Genomic DNA, 15,676 nt, shown 5'->3' on the forward strand with positions numbered 1-15,676 from the left:
GCTACAAAAAAGAAGCAGGATTATAAAAAATCTAACAGATCAAAGTCTATCATCCATTTAGAAAATCTTACCCTTTAATATAATTTAAACTCTCTCAGTGTTTTCTATGGTCTGCCTAGTCTATCACTCTCTTTCACTCACTCCCCTCTGCCTTTTGTGGAGAGTTCTTATTTCATTCCAAGAAAACTTGGGACTTTTCCCTAATCAGTCTAACCCCTAAATTTTACTTTGATGCATTCTTATATTACATATTTTATTGATGGATGTCTTATATTTGCAGATTCCCATCCACACACACTCAAGCGGAAGGCCTCCAGAAGCACCCACAAAACAGAATCCTTCCATCCATCCATTCGCCAAAGTTGTAAAGAGAAAAAATATATATCAGAACAGCAGACATAACAAATCATCCTAAAAACTATTTTATACCTTTTCTACTCATATCGTGTTTCTGGGATCCGTAGCATAGATATCACCTGGGAGCCTGTTAGAAAAGCAGCATCTCCAGCTCCTAGACCTGCTCATCATCAGAATCTGCATTTCAACAAGATCCTTAGGTGATTCGTTTGCATATTACAGTTCAAGGTGAATTGCTCTTTACCATTTAAGGAACTCAGAACTTCCAAATACTTGGCAGGTAATCAACTAGAAGAAAAACAATTTAAAATAGTCTCCACTCTCCTATTCCTTAACCACCCCCCCCACTACCCTTCAAGAAAACAAAAATAAACAAACAACATGATCAAACTTCTTACTCTGATGGGGGTGGGGAGGCAGGGAGATTCTGACCTACACTAAGTTTATGCTACATCTCAGGGGAAACACTGAGTCAGCCACGGGAGGTTAGTTTGTTTATCTGTGGATCAATACAAGCTGGGGCAAGCTCTCCTAAGTGGAAGACACACAGTAAATGACTTTATTTTTAATTGCTGTCTCGCTAGACTGCATTGTACTAGCTTCTTTTCTTCCTAAGATAGTCTGAGCATTCTGTTCTTTCTAGTCGTTAGCAGAGCAGTACCCCTCATTCTTCTGCGAATAATAGCTATGTGCTCAATGTCTCTTCTCTGACTTCCAATGACATTTATTCTGAGAATGTAACTAGAAAGAACTTATACTGTCTAACTGCCTGCCAGAAAGATAGAGGGATATATATATATATATATATATATATATATATATATATATATATTTGGATATTTTATATGTATGTGCATGGTGTGACATTTAAGGCAAAGTGTTAAAGTTTGATCAATTAAATTCACGAATGATAAATTTCTAAAGGGAAAGGAGTCTAGCTCTACTCTTAGACAATAGGTTCATAAAGCCGAAGGCTATGGGGTTATTTTGTTATTGCTGTAATTCCATGCAGTCCTAGCACGTGGCATGTGCTCAGCTGATAAGTTTTAGAATTGAATTGAGTTGAATTACAACCAATTCCTTAGTCTAATCAGACAGTAAGTCTTCATGCTCAGACTAACACTCTGGGATTATAAAGGGAAAAAAAAAAAATATATATATATATATATATATATATATATATAAAACAGTAGAAAGAGCCTAGGAAATGGGAGCCTTGAGTTCTAGTCATTACTCCTGGGCAAAAATAATAGTCAAGACATTTCCTGAATGGGTAAAGTGTAACTATTAGAAATTGTCAAAAATATCATGATATCTGCTGTATAAAGTATGAAAGAAGTCACTAGTCTATTTCTTTTGATATATTATAAAGCGTTTAAAATATTATCAATTTAAAAAATAAAGACTATGAATGACAGGCCAATACCTGCTCACACAATTCATAGCCCTCTCTAGAATCTCAGTGGAGACAGTTGCTCTTCAAAATCTGTCCTCCCCTTCATCCACATTAGAAAGTCATAACTGAGCATTTGGCTCTCAAGCTGGAGACTACATTTCTTTGCTTTACTGGCAGCCGAGTACAGCCTTGTAGCAAGGTGCTTACTGAGGGAATGTGAGTGGTTGGTATGCCACTTTCTGTCTGGGCCATAAGACATTACACGCGTGCTTCTTCATACTCACCTCTCTTTCTCATAATCCAGACACAAAGGTGCCTACAATTCAGTTTAAGGCCTAGGCATGATGATAAAGTACTAGGAGTGACAGAGAAAGGAAATAATCCAGAACCCTGATGACTGTGTAGAGCCAAGTTTCTTGCCCCCAAGATAAATGTGTGGACCACTCACTCACTTTGGGGAAGTCAGAGAAAAGAGAGAGGACAAAGACAGAGAGAGAATCGATTCCCCATACGTTACTCTATTTCAGGTTAACTTTGTCACAGCAACTAGACGTTTACCAAAATTAATACAATCCCCCACTCTCTACCATTTACAATAAATCTATAATTCCATATAAATATGTGGATAACTGGGACACATTAATTTATGTCTCTTTGTTCTATTGTTTGTAAAGTCAAGAGGTGAACTTAAAAGGAGGAAGAGCCTAAGGTCAACGGAGTAAACCAAGATACCAGTTTTAAAAAGTCAGCCCTAGGCTTAGCAGTATAAGACTCCTGAAAGCATCAATATAAAGCCAAAAGAAAATTAAAAATGATTGAATGCAAAGCCTTCATTAAACCACTGAAGAAACTGAGGCTAGGACATGTTAAATATTTGGCTTAAGATCTCATAGCAAATAGTCTGGCTTTGAATCTTGTTCTCTAATGCCTCGCTAGGTATTTTCTATCTTTTTAATATTAACCAATTAATATACGCACTAGTCAAATTGTAAGACTTTTAATGAAAAACAGCAATCCACTGCCCCATTCTACTCCTTCCATCCTTGAGTTCCATTCTTCACAGGTACCTCTCTAAACTCTGTAAATGGTTTTACCTCTGTGTTTCTAAACATTATGCATGCATGCCTATTTCTTGATTTTTGAATTTACATCTATATGGATCGTCCTATGATAGATTAGGGTTTAGATCACTGATCCATACATACAAACAGCTGCCCTCCTCCATTTCCATATTCAATGTTACTTTATTATAACTATGGAAAAAAAAATCATGGATGAGCCATGTAGTATTCCTATAAATTTCCTCTCTTCCCCAGAGTTAACTGGCATATATTATGTTTGTTTAGTTTTCTATGTAACTATAACTATTCATTCACAAATTCTCTACCATAAGTTTTAAATTTCCATTCAACATATTCAGACAAATCAGATAATCTCTTGTTTTTTTTTCATTCCCTTTTTCTTGGACATAGCACCTTGGAGCACTCCATTATCCTACCCTTATCTGTACTGAATTCCCCTAGACCTGACACTCAGGCATTGATTTGAGATTCTTGCCATTATCATCCTGGAAACGGTCCTTTTTTTTTTTTTTTTTAAATCTGTGTCAAGTCCTCTGTGTACTGGTTTCTATGTCTTCCTCTTTTTTTTAGTTTATTCTGTGGTTTTGGTGAAACACTCTCTACAATATATATTTGAGAAACAGAGAAAAGGAAGTAAATCTTTTTAGGGTTTTCCATATGTAAAAAAAATATTCTACCTTCTTACTTGATTGATAGATTGGATAGCTATTTAAATTTTAGAATATCATTTTCTAGTATTTTGAAAGCACTAACCTATCCTATTAGCTTCAAGTATTGTTTTCAGAACACTAATGCTCTTATTTTACTGAAATATAGTTCACAACATTCACCCCTTTAAAATGTTCAATTCAATGGTATTTATTATATTCAAAAGGTTGTGCAACTATCACTACTATCTATCTAATTTCAGATCATTATCATCACTCCCAAGAGAGATTCTGATTTCAGGTGAATATGCTGGCCCTTGGTCATGCCTGATCCTGGAAGACAGAGAATCTACAGTAAGTTGTCTCCAGAGAACACCTCCAGTCTATAATAGGATATAAGAAAGGTGTTTACAGGCTATGTAAAGTGGAAGATCATGATCCTGCTTCTGAAAATATACTTCTTACAAAACAAAAACAAAAACCTCTCAGCTAATCTTGAATACCCATTTGTACCACCCCTACCTTTTAGCAGTGTCTCGTACATCTATTTGCTGCACTTTTAGGATGTTCTGTAGCATAAATCAGCCTATTCCTGGGCACACCTTCCAGGATTCACAACTTAGATTCATTCTTTCTAGACAATAAACTCAGTTACCAAAGAATCCATCTGTTTTGCTACTTCCAAGTTATTTTTGCTATTGTCCCTTCTTTTTTTTTTTTGTTTTTTTTTTTTTAAGGTAAAAGGCTTTATTATTCAGGAGCAGCTCAAAGTCTGACACTGACACAAGCAGGGATAATTATTATCTCATTACATTTGAACTTTGGCACCCATTTGAAGTACTAGTTTTCCAAGTGGGAATGTTACACTCAGTAGACTCTCAGCACAGTTTCTGACAGTCACATTTATCCCCAATTTTACTCAGCAGAAACTGTCAGATGAGCAGGGATACAAAGAAGAAAACCACCTACTTTAGTTCTCTTTTTCATGGATCCTTTTCCCCACTGGCTTTCAAATCAAGAAAGATAGATTGCATTATTGGCAGGTATTGGTCATAAATAACACCTTCCCACAAACACACAAAAATCAAACATCAAATATAAGTAGAGTTCTTAAATATTCAGTTAATGCTACGGCATACTTTGTTTCGAAAATAGCATTTCTGTGGCTTTCCTTTATTTACCTTTCTCCTTGGATAAAACCAGGAGAACCCATGCTTAACTGACCCATGCAGTTTCTTGTTGTTACACCTTCATTTATAAGAATCAAAGGAATTAAAGAGTTATCATTAAGAATAGATTTTAAAATGATGACAAAAGTATGAATAAAGTCTACACAGTCCTCAGGGATGTGGATAAAATGAATCAAGTTTCATGACTGGAAGAGGACTCCCTTCCAAGGACATAGTACATAGAAGTACACGGAGCTTGTTTCTATAAGGTTACAAAGGGCTAAAATATAAAACAATGGTTCATTTGAAGCTGATTGATACGTAACTGTTAAGGTAAGGGATACTCAAGATATTTTGCACACTATTAACTGAGAGTCAGTCTGTACACTCTCTCTATTAAATACCTAGAGAAAATTCTATGATGTTTGGCTCAGGGCTCTACTAGAAGATCATTGCTTTTTCGTATATAAAGAGAATCCAAAAAATCAAGTTAAAGTCAAGATTTACTCTTTAGGTTCTGGATTTTCAGTTAAGAACTACCTACTTTTATAAAAATATCAATAAAAAATCATTACTTTTTCTTAAAATCTGATGACTTCTTTTTTAAAAAAGTAGCAGCCCCTAGAGAACTGAAGACTGAATTCAAACTCCAGCTTCAGTGACTACTGATTCTATAAACATCTTCCTCCAGTAAATGGCAAAAACTATAACCTTTTCTAGAACGTGATGTTGGGTTGGAAACATAGTAGATTGCTTGGTAAAAATATGAGAACCTTAGATCTCATGTGGGAGATATATACGGGGGAAAAAAAGACAAACATTTCTAGTGTTCTCCAAGTTTCTCCAACGAGCTGATATTTATCACTGCTTTTAAAATAAAGATGATTTTAACTTGAGATTGTATTTTAACACTGAATCAATATAAATTTGCTTATCTAAACATCACATTTTACCACATACTTAAAAAAACCCACAAAAATGTAGTGAAAAGATTATATATATTTTATATGAAACTGTATTTGTTGGAAGCAGCAGAGACCCAGGGTCCTCTTCAGCAGCTGACCTTCACAGACAGGCCTCCTGCTGTGGCCTGCAGATACTTTCCACTGTGCCCAGAAAGTTTCAGAGTAAGAGAGACAACACTTGTTTTTTTGCCTCTATGACATGGGATATCATTATTGTAGGGAGGATGCATAATTTAAAATGTAAAGACTACTCATTCAAAATGTTACACAGTGACAAACTTACTTTATGAAATTTAAACACAGCATTCATTCCGAGGAAGCTGCACGGTACACCATGGCAGTAGAACCAGGCTAGGTAAATTTCGGAGTTGAAAGGATTTTCTTCAGATGAGAATCTATAATTCTGTTGACTGTTCTGGACTACAGTAGCCATCTTGGGACTTTCTATGGAAATATGTACAGATTTTCCGCATGGAGCTGGGAGTAATGGTGACCGGGCCTGGAGAAGTCTTTCCACTCTGCCTCCTAGGGTTGGGGGTCTGGGATGATGGACTTCGTGGAGACGAATTCTCAGCCTTCCGTTTGGCTGCCATGGCCAATAACCAGTTTTTATTCTCTGGGGAGCTATTCTCTTTGCCTACCACTTCAGAGCCTTCTCCACAAGATCCCAAAGGAAGAGGTAGCGTTCCACAGCCTTCTGAAGCATAAGGACTGGCAGGAGAAGGAGGCTCTGTGACACTCATACTAGTCCCTTCAATCTTGCTTGGTTTGGTAGGACCTAGAGAGTCCTTACCAAGGTCTTCCTGGTTACCAGCAAGGCAGCACAGATCCAAATGAAGCTTTTCAACTGGGTCATCAAGCTCAGTCACACAGTTGCAACTCTTTACACACTTTTGTTTCACATTCTCCAGACAACTTGAGTCTAGCCTCCTCTTTACTCTATTTCTAGACTCAGAGCAAGCCACTGCTTGGGATGATTTCAGGCTCACAGGTATAAGGGCTTTTCTTGGAGACATGATCTTGGTCTCAGAAGCAGGTGGAGTCATGGGTGGTGATAAGGAAGGTGTCCGGGTCATCCAGTTCCTAATGGACATCTTGAAAGATGAGGGTGGCTTGGGAGAGACAGAGGACACGGAGCCTCTTCTGCTGATGGGAGATCGGGTCTTGGCAGGAGGGGTTTTAAGAGAGAATGTGGCAGTATTTGAAGGAAGAGGGAGGTCTCCAGCACAGCTTGGAGCACAAGCTGCTGATGATGGGGAGGAAATGCATGGACTGCTCTTTACTCTGGGGGCTTTGGCAGGAGTACTCTGGCTACTTGTCACTGTTACTAGGTCGGCTCTCGCCTCTCTCTTCTTCTGAGAGGCCCAGCCCACTATGGAGAGTTTATCTCCTCCTGATTTCTCTTCTAAGTCTCTATTCAAGCGCCAGACTTTCAGTGTATTGTCATCAGAGCAGGTAGCAATCTTTGTGAAGTCTGATGGACACCAGCACACAGATGTGACCTCTTGAGAATGACCCAGGAGCACAGTAGGAGGATGCCAGGGTATGGAGACCTTCCAGATGTAGGCAGCTTCATCACTTGAGCCACTGACTAAAAACTGGTCATCCGGACTAATACTGGACTTAACATAAAAGGTAGAGTTCTGATGTCCATTGAAGATAGCCACTGGAGAAGTCTTTAATCCAGTCATATTGAACATGTAGATGTTGTCATCTGTGCAGTTAGCAAATAAAGTAGAGCCAGTAGAATCCAAAATCAGACTTGAGTATCCTAGTTTTCGAGTGCTGCTACCTGGGTATAGGAAAGACTTGGATGCTATAGGTTCTTGCCGATAAGCAGTATAATTCTTACGTAAATCCCATATTTTGATTACCCCATCCACGGCTCCTGCTGAGACTAATGTATTCTCATCTTGAAAGAGGACCACAGTAACACTCTGCTGGAAATCCACAGAAGGAGCAAGCCCTTTTGAATTCTGTTTCTTCTTAGGTTTTGAAGGGGTTTGCTTGTCTAAGGTATTGTGAGCTCCACTGATTTGATTCACTTGCCTATAAAATCCATCTTTTTTGTTGCACCTGGTGTCCCAGACCATAATGTTGCCATCTCTTCCACCTGTACAGAAGACAGCTTTCTCAAACTTAGAAAAGGCAACTGACTTGAGGCTGCACTGATGACCTTTGCATGTTCCAATCAGCTCTCCAGCTTTTACATCCCAAAATTTGGCTGTTTGATCACCTGCTGCTGTAACAAGCTTAAGTTCACCAGGGACCCAGGCCAGGTCAAAGACAGCATTCCAGTGAGCCATCCATTCTTTGACGCACTTCTTTCTACTGGTTTGTGATTCTGTGTTATATAACCTAACGAAGCCTTCTTCATTGGCAACTGCTAGTATATGCTCCATATTGGGAGCAGAAGAGAAGGTGCATCCAAAAGGAGGAACTGGGGCTCCTGTTTCTCCATAAGAAGTGTGCTCATCATTATAGTTGCACTGATAACCAGTAAGAAGGGACTGTAGAGGGTATTGTGAAGACCATCCATGCTAGAAGCAGATGTTCTGTCTTCTCTGCTTGACTGAGTTCCTTAACAGCGGGTCATAGTCACTGTCATATATAGCAGAGTAGGGCTCACTAAGGTTCCACAACAAATGAATGAATTAATCAATGAATACGAGTCTTGACGATCTCACATAGCATTTCTCGGGACGCCAAACTGGGGCTGGCGGAGTACCGAATTGAAGAGCATCTGGGCCGGAGGAAAACTTTCAACTGAGAGAAAAGCCGTGGAAATGCCCCCAGATTCAGCAGAAATCTTATCGCTATTGTCCCTTCTTGAGTAGTTTTCTTTCTTAGTAATTAAAAAAAAAATGTACTGGAACAAACAGAGTGGAAAAATGATTCTGTAAGGTGATCAGGAAAATAACTAAATAGTATACAAAAATCCTTAAAACAATTGAATCAGTCCATTGTTAAGGGTAAAAAACTTCTCTCAAATTAATGTACGAACAAGTTAGATGCCAAAGAAAACGCAGGACTTCTAACTGTTCCAACTGAAATACTCATTAGGGATTAGTTATAATATCCCATAGACTTGGTAATTGACAATTCTGATAACAGAACATTATCACTTTGATACCCCAAATCATTTGCTGCTGAGATAACCTTGAATCCATCTGACCCATAAAATCTTCAAAAGATAGGTTTAGTCTCAAAAGTTCCTAAAGTTACATCCTGTAACTTTCTTTATATGGCAGAATCTGATATTTACATTAAAACCAATCTGATAACATAACATATGACAAGCACGTTATGCACAAATGGGTGCTTAATGAATGTATTTTATGATGATGAAAAGAAGTTAAGTGATGCACTAAATCTATTGAAATGTTTTCATGTTTCATTGTTTATATGAAAATAGGAAGATATCTGCAATTAGCCTATCTCATTAAATAAGACAAGATCCATATACTGATGATTTTTATGTACAGATTGAAAATGGGGAGGACATGTATTCCTTAATCATAGAAGGTCTCAAGGTTTACAAATGCATAACGTACTAGAAGTGAAGGATCTATGAATCATTAAATGTATGGAATATTCCCATGATATCTGACTTCGAGCCTCCAAATTTGCTGTCAAACACTGGGAAGCATCTGATACAATGTAGAAGTTATATCCTGTTATGCATGAAACATTTCTTTTCCAAGATGTCTGAGATAAGTTTTGGGACCGGAGGGTAGTCTACACCAGTGGTCCCCAACATTTTTGGCACCAGGGACCAGTTTCACGGAAGACAATTTTTCCAGGGACGGGGGTGGGGGTGTGTGTGTGGTTCAGGCAGTGATGTGAGCGATGGGGAGCGATGGGGAGCGGGAGATGAAGCTTCACTCGCTCATCCGCTGCTCACCTCCTGCCATGAGGCCCAGTTCCCGACAGGCCATGAACCAGAACTGGTCCATGGGCCCAGCTGCTCTGCGGCATGTGGGATCTTCCCGGACCGGGGCACAAACCCGTGTCCCCTGCATCGGCAGAAGGACTCTCAACCACTGCGCCACCAGGGAAGCCCAAGAGTGCAAATTTTTAAAGGCTTGATTTATAGAAAATATTTAAGTAAAACATGCAATATAACATGGAAGTTAAGGACATTGAGTCTAGGGAGAGAATTTTGAATTCATAGAGTTTGGGTGATTACTGGACTACTCTAAGCTTCGGGTCATTCACTCAACAAATATTGATTAAATTCCAACGTTCCAGGCACAGTTCTGGACATTGACTAGTAGTATGTAAGCAGAAAATAATACCCTTTAACGTCTTAATACATACATACTGTAAGAATAAAGGCAGAAAAGGAAGAATTATTAAGAGGCTACTTAAATACCTCAGATGAGAAATGATGGTGTCTTAGATCAAGACTGCAATGACAGAACTGGTTTGTTCTATTTTCTCTGTTTGATATTGGATATATTCTTGAGACTGAACTGGCATGTTTTTCTGATAGACTGGATATGGAGTATACTTGAGATAGAGAAAAATCAACAATGACTCAAAGATTTTGTCCTGAGCCCCTAAAAGGATAGAATTCCTATCAACTAATACGGACAAGTTCTGTGAAGACAATGTTTCAATGGGAGGGGAGGAAATTAGGAATTCGATTTTGGATATGTGTAGATCGATATACCTATTAGGTATCCAAATAAACACTTGACTATATGTATTTGGAATTTAGGGGAGAGATCCTGGCTAGAAATACAAAGTTGGGATCAGAGAGCAGATGACATTTGAGAACGCAAGATGAGACAATATCATCAAAGGAGTAAGTATAGTGAGAGAAGAGAAAATGTACATGGACTGAAACCTGGGATACTCAAGATTTTAGGGGATATAAAAGGAGACCAGGGAATTAAATTGAGAAGGACTGGCCAATGAGGTAGGAAGATAACCAAGGTAATGTGTATCCTGTAATGAAGAAAGATGGAGTGACTTGACTGATAGTTCAAGATCCTCAGATTTAGCAACAGTGACCTTGACAAGAGTACTTTGGTTGAGTGGTAAGGTCAACACCTGATTTTAGTGGGTTCAAGAGAAAAATCAGAGGCAGTAAGTACAGATCACTATTTCTTAGAAATTTGTTGTTAAGGGAAGGAAAAATATGTTAGTAGCTAACAGGACAATTGGGGTCATGAGAGAGAGTTTTTTGGGGTTTTTTTATTTTTTGTGGTAGAAGGTATAGCATGTTGCAAGTCAGAATGATACAGTAGAATGGGAGAAACTGATGATGCAAGGTCAAGAGAATGGAACCACTGAAAGAACAACCTTGAGTAAGTGAAAGGGGTGGATTTCAGTGACACAAGTAGAGAAGGTCGTCTTAGCTCTTAACATGTGGATTTTATCCAGTGAAACAGGAGAGAAGGCAGAGTATAGAGCACTGCTTCTCACTGATGGGTTTGGGAACTGATGGAGTGTTTCTTGTGATTGCCTCTATTTTCTCATTAAAATTGTAATTAATGCCATCTTTTGAAAAAAGGAGGCACTGTTTGAGGAGAGAGAGGAGAGGACTAGGAAGTACTCATCTCAGACAGTGTAAGAATGAATGGATTCACTTGAGACTGAAGAATATAAATCTACCCTAAAATTAGTTTAAACAGCTCTGTTTTCTTCTAGCCATATTCAGCTGCTGAGTTGCAGACACAGAACAGAATGAAAACTTGCTTTAATCAAGTTTCCTTTTTTTTTTTCAAATTAAGCAAACAAATGGAGGCAGGTAAGAGAAGCAATTATAATTACGGAATATTAAATTTAAGCTGGATAAGAAGAAAAATAAAGACACAACGTATGAGAGGTATAGGAAATGTTGATATGATCAGTGGCTTGACGGTCAATCAGGGATTAAAATATTGTTGAAGTTAGAAAACAGTGGGTAGAGAAGGAGAAGAGTGGGTAGTCAGAGAGAGGAACAAATGAAACTAAGATCATGGAAAGGTTACATTTATTGGTGGTAACAAAGTTTATGGTGTGACCATGAGTAGTGAGTGGCTACAATGTGATGGAGGGCAAAGTCATTGGTGGAAAGAAGGTCAAGGAGCTGAGAGACCAGGTTATTGGAAGGATAGTCCACACACTTATGAAATCACTAAGAACCATGATAGGAACAGTGTTAAAGAATGACAGTGAGTCAGGACTTAAATCTTCAAGAAACTAGAAGGAATGATCAGGGTGGTAATGATGAATGAAAAGAGAGTCAATGGTTGGTAGAGCCTAGTGACTTAAAAGTCAAAGCCCATTGTTTTTAGGGAAAACAGAGGGGAAATGGTCTGAAAACATCAATAAGGAGCAAGGAAATGTCTACACCTCATCTAAGTCCAGTGGTCTGAGGAGTATGAGAATGAAACAGTCACATCTTGAGGAGGATGCATGGGAGCCTGTGTTTTCAAGGGAGAGGCAGGTTGCAAATAAACCCCCAAAATCATAGTGATCAAAGAAAATGTTTCGGGAAGGAGAAGTTATTCAACATTTTTCTGGTGACTGTGAAGAAAAAGGAGCAGGGTTTCAAGAGCTGAGAGGTAAGAAGGGGAATCAGATAGGGATACGTGCAGAGATGTGTGGGGATTAGAATTCCAGAAACAGCAGTGTCTAGGAACACCGAGTTTCTTGTGGTAATTGATAAAGAATTTCTCATCTCTGAAGTGGAAGCATTAATACTCCCTATGTCACAAGGTTGTTACAAGGATAAATATGATAAAGATGTGAAGCACTTAGTCCAGCACCTGGCACAAATTCAGGGCACCATAAACATTAACTATCATCGTCACCATCCTCATCAATCAGTCTGACAGGGTACTGAGTCCATTAGGTATAAGCCACATGATTTTCTAGAAAACAAAAATTTCCTCCTAGAATTGAATCTCTGACATAATTATATAAACACATGAGGAAATATGATAGTTTAAAAAGAAAAAAACTCATTTAGCAAACAACTTTTTTTTCAGAACAATGACAGTTATTTTCTTTCTTACTTTAGAACCTAGGTTTATTGACTTGGTTTCACTAATTCTATGGTATTTGACATGTTGATGCTTCTGATGAAAAGATGAACAGAATCAAGATGACATTTTACATGTCAGCAGTGAGAAATACAAGAGAGACTTCAGATCCACTGCATTTTTCTAAATCAACATAGGTTCCTAATTTCTTTTCAGCTGAAGTAACTCTTGCCATTCCAAGTTGGTAGGTAGCATTTCCATGTGGAAATGTCTTCTGAGCTAAAATCTATTTTCTTTCACAACACTGGAGAAATATCCCCATTGTTTGAGATGGTCTACCAGGAAGTTTTTAAAGTTTAAATTTACATTTTCAATCTCTTTTCCCAGAGAGTCCTATTTATTCCCCTTCCATCCTTCCCTTGGCTGCCCTCTCTAGAGACTGTCCTTTTGCAAAGAACCCTGCAATCTATTACAAGTCTGTTCTGCATTAATTAAAATGACATCCAACTTATTTGGGGGTCTGGCTCCCACAGATGTATTGCTCTAGTCTACTTGTAATTAATTCTCCACTCAGCACTAGCAGTAGCCATATCATTTGGCCATGAAGGTACTTGAAAGATTAATGACACTGGATAATATAAATGGAATTGTAATTTGGGAGGACAAGCTAAACATTCCCACCAAGCAGACACTGCCAAAAGTAGCAGACTGTAGCTCATCTCTTATTGAGCCATGACAGTAAACATTCATCAAGTGAAGGAAAGTAACAATGGGGTGACGTTACAGTGGATATAGAGTTATTTTTCAGTGAGTTCTAATGCATGAAGTACACCCTTAACCTGCTTGATGAGACAGAAAATCACACATAAAAGCAGATGGACAGCTAATAAGCTGTGCTGTAAGGTTGAGCAATATGGCCTGATTGGCTAGAGATGTTACAACCCCATTGAACCTCTCTCAGAAACAGGCAGTAAATCTGAATCCTAATTACAGTGGCCCAGCTCATTTCCTAATCAGACTGCCAGATAAGAAAGGATCTCATTTGGAAGCATGAGCTCTCAAACGGAGCTAACAACCATATGAGAAACTGGAGTCTTTTGTTCCGGCCATAGTAATCTCAGTTTTTGCCAACGGCAAGGCCTAGAGACTTCTAAGCCAACAGCAATGCCAAGCTGCTCAGGATGCTGAGGGCAAGCTGGGTAAGCCTTAAGGTGGTGCTTTTCACTGGAAACTGGATGATCTCAGGAGAGTGGATATTGACTAGGAACTTATAAAGACTGACACCAAGAAACAATTTAGGTAAGAGCCTAACCATGATCCAAACTTGTATACAATTTTCAAGATTACTCTGATTTTAAAGGTTCTGTCTCCTTATCTCTATTTGCTTCTGTCCTATAATGTGATCTGATTTAGGGTTGCAAAACTATGGTCTCAAAACTAAGGGAGACTAGAGACATGCAAATACTGTTTACGGTAATTTCATGTCAGCCATCCTTACTTAGAGTTACTCTGCTGGTCACATCTAGGTTCCCCTTGGCCACACACTAATTATATCCCTCATTGTGTAATCTCTCCAGTTGTTAACAGATCTCTTTCACCCTTGGTTGTAAAATCCTTCCAGGCAGAATCTATGTTAATCATTTTTTTCCAAATAATTTGCTTAATTAATCAAATAAACTGTGTTAGACTTTGGAGGAGCAAGTTATATAAGAATAGAAAAAAAAAAGGGTCCCAGATTTTAGAAAGCTACATACCTAATGGAAGAGCCAGAAGTAGGCATACATAAAATGAACATATACATAATATGTATTTATTTTTATAATTAAATAAAATTTTATATGTTTACTGTAAGAGATCTGAAAATACAGGCTACCAAAGAATTAAATTAAAATTATTTGTAATTCCACAATTCTGATTTAAACACTGTCAAATTAAATGTTCACATATAACTTTTCACGTTTTCTGTAAATATATGAGACATTTATATTTTAACAAAGGATGTCATATTTGAATATAAGTTTTCTTATCCAGTAACAGGTTGGTCCATAATGCTTCTAATTTCCTCTATAATATAAACTCAAAAGTTTTGTCTCTCTCTTTCCATAGTGTATTTCCAGCAATTATAACAGTGCCATGTATATAGTAGCCACTTAACCAGATGAAAATAATTATTCTCCTACAGTTCTACAGTTAGTTTTTCTGTACTCACACTGTACAGTTGCCTAAGAAAAGTCAGGGGCAGATTTTTGAGAGCAATGAATGCCTAGAAGAAAGGACTGGATTCTATAAGGTGGAGAGTATCTTTTTTTTTTTTAATGGAAATGCTTCGATTAGCTCTCTGCTTTATATTATCGCCAATAAAGATATCCCACCAGCTAGTATTTTTCACCTTTTATTTCCAATTAATCTATGGGAATAAGAATATTGGTAACATTTTCAAACATGTTTGTCAGAGTGGTGATAATTTCAGTAATGAGCACAATTTTGTCTCTAATATAGAAGAAACTAATAACAATTATAAAATCATACTGAGTATCATGGAATGTTACCCAGCAGCCAACATATCTGGAGTAACAAAAAAGAATAACTAGAAGTTAAGATGTTTAGAGATAACGTTTAAAGTCTATTCATAGAGTCCCAAAATCCAAAGCGTATCTGTACAGCAAAGGGTGATGTTCTGGGACAGAGCTTACAGCTTCTTTTCTATCTGTTGCCAACTCTTTGGGCTCTAATGCCCCCCATACTAGGGAACATGAACCCTCCAAACCAGAAAGCTGCAGGAGGGAAATAAGTACTTTAGAACACTGCCTCCTTGTTCTCATGCCCTGGGAGTCAGGGATGTCCTCTAAGTCTGCAGATTTGGGCAACCTTCCCTTAGAATCATAATATGTCAGAGTTGGAAAGAGCCTTAAAAACCAAGACTCTGGGAAGAATTAAAACCAGTCATAAATATCACCAGTTAAGCCAAGATCTGAATTGGTCAGTTAGAAAATATACTGAAAAAGTTCAGTGCATTTAGTGCTTACGTGGGGTATATAGGCCATGTTACCAACAATTTATCCCTTGGTAGCACAATATAAATG

General features: G+C 38.1%; 2 protein-coding genes across 10 annotated transcripts in view; both read right to left on the reverse strand.

Annotated features, from left to right (window-relative positions):
- Positions 1-15,676, reverse strand: part of LINGO2 (leucine rich repeat and Ig domain containing 2) — a 1,190,714-nt gene that overhangs the window by 767,855 nt on the left and 407,183 nt on the right. The gene's annotated exons all lie outside the window — the stretch shown is intronic.
- On the reverse strand, positions 6,012-8,359 carry LOC115839032 (denticleless protein homolog). 2 transcript variants are annotated; one of them, XM_060300003.1, is made up of 2 exons: positions 8,310-8,359; positions 6,012-8,028 (listed from the first exon to the last, which is right to left on the reverse strand). In XM_060300003.1, the coding sequence occupies exons 1-2, from the start codon at positions 8,357-8,359 to the stop codon at positions 6,012-6,014; spliced, it is 2,067 nt and encodes a 688-aa protein (XP_060155986.1). The 2 variants fall into 2 exon arrangements, with proteins under 2 accessions (XP_060155986.1, XP_030686211.1); XM_030830351.2 differs by having other exon boundaries at positions 6,012-8,156; positions 8,309-8,359.

Source organism: Globicephala melas, chromosome 6 (genome assembly GCF_963455315.2).
Source record: "Globicephala melas chromosome 6, mGloMel1.2, whole genome shotgun sequence".
Taxonomy (NCBI): Eukaryota; Metazoa; Chordata; class Mammalia; order Artiodactyla; family Delphinidae; genus Globicephala; species Globicephala melas.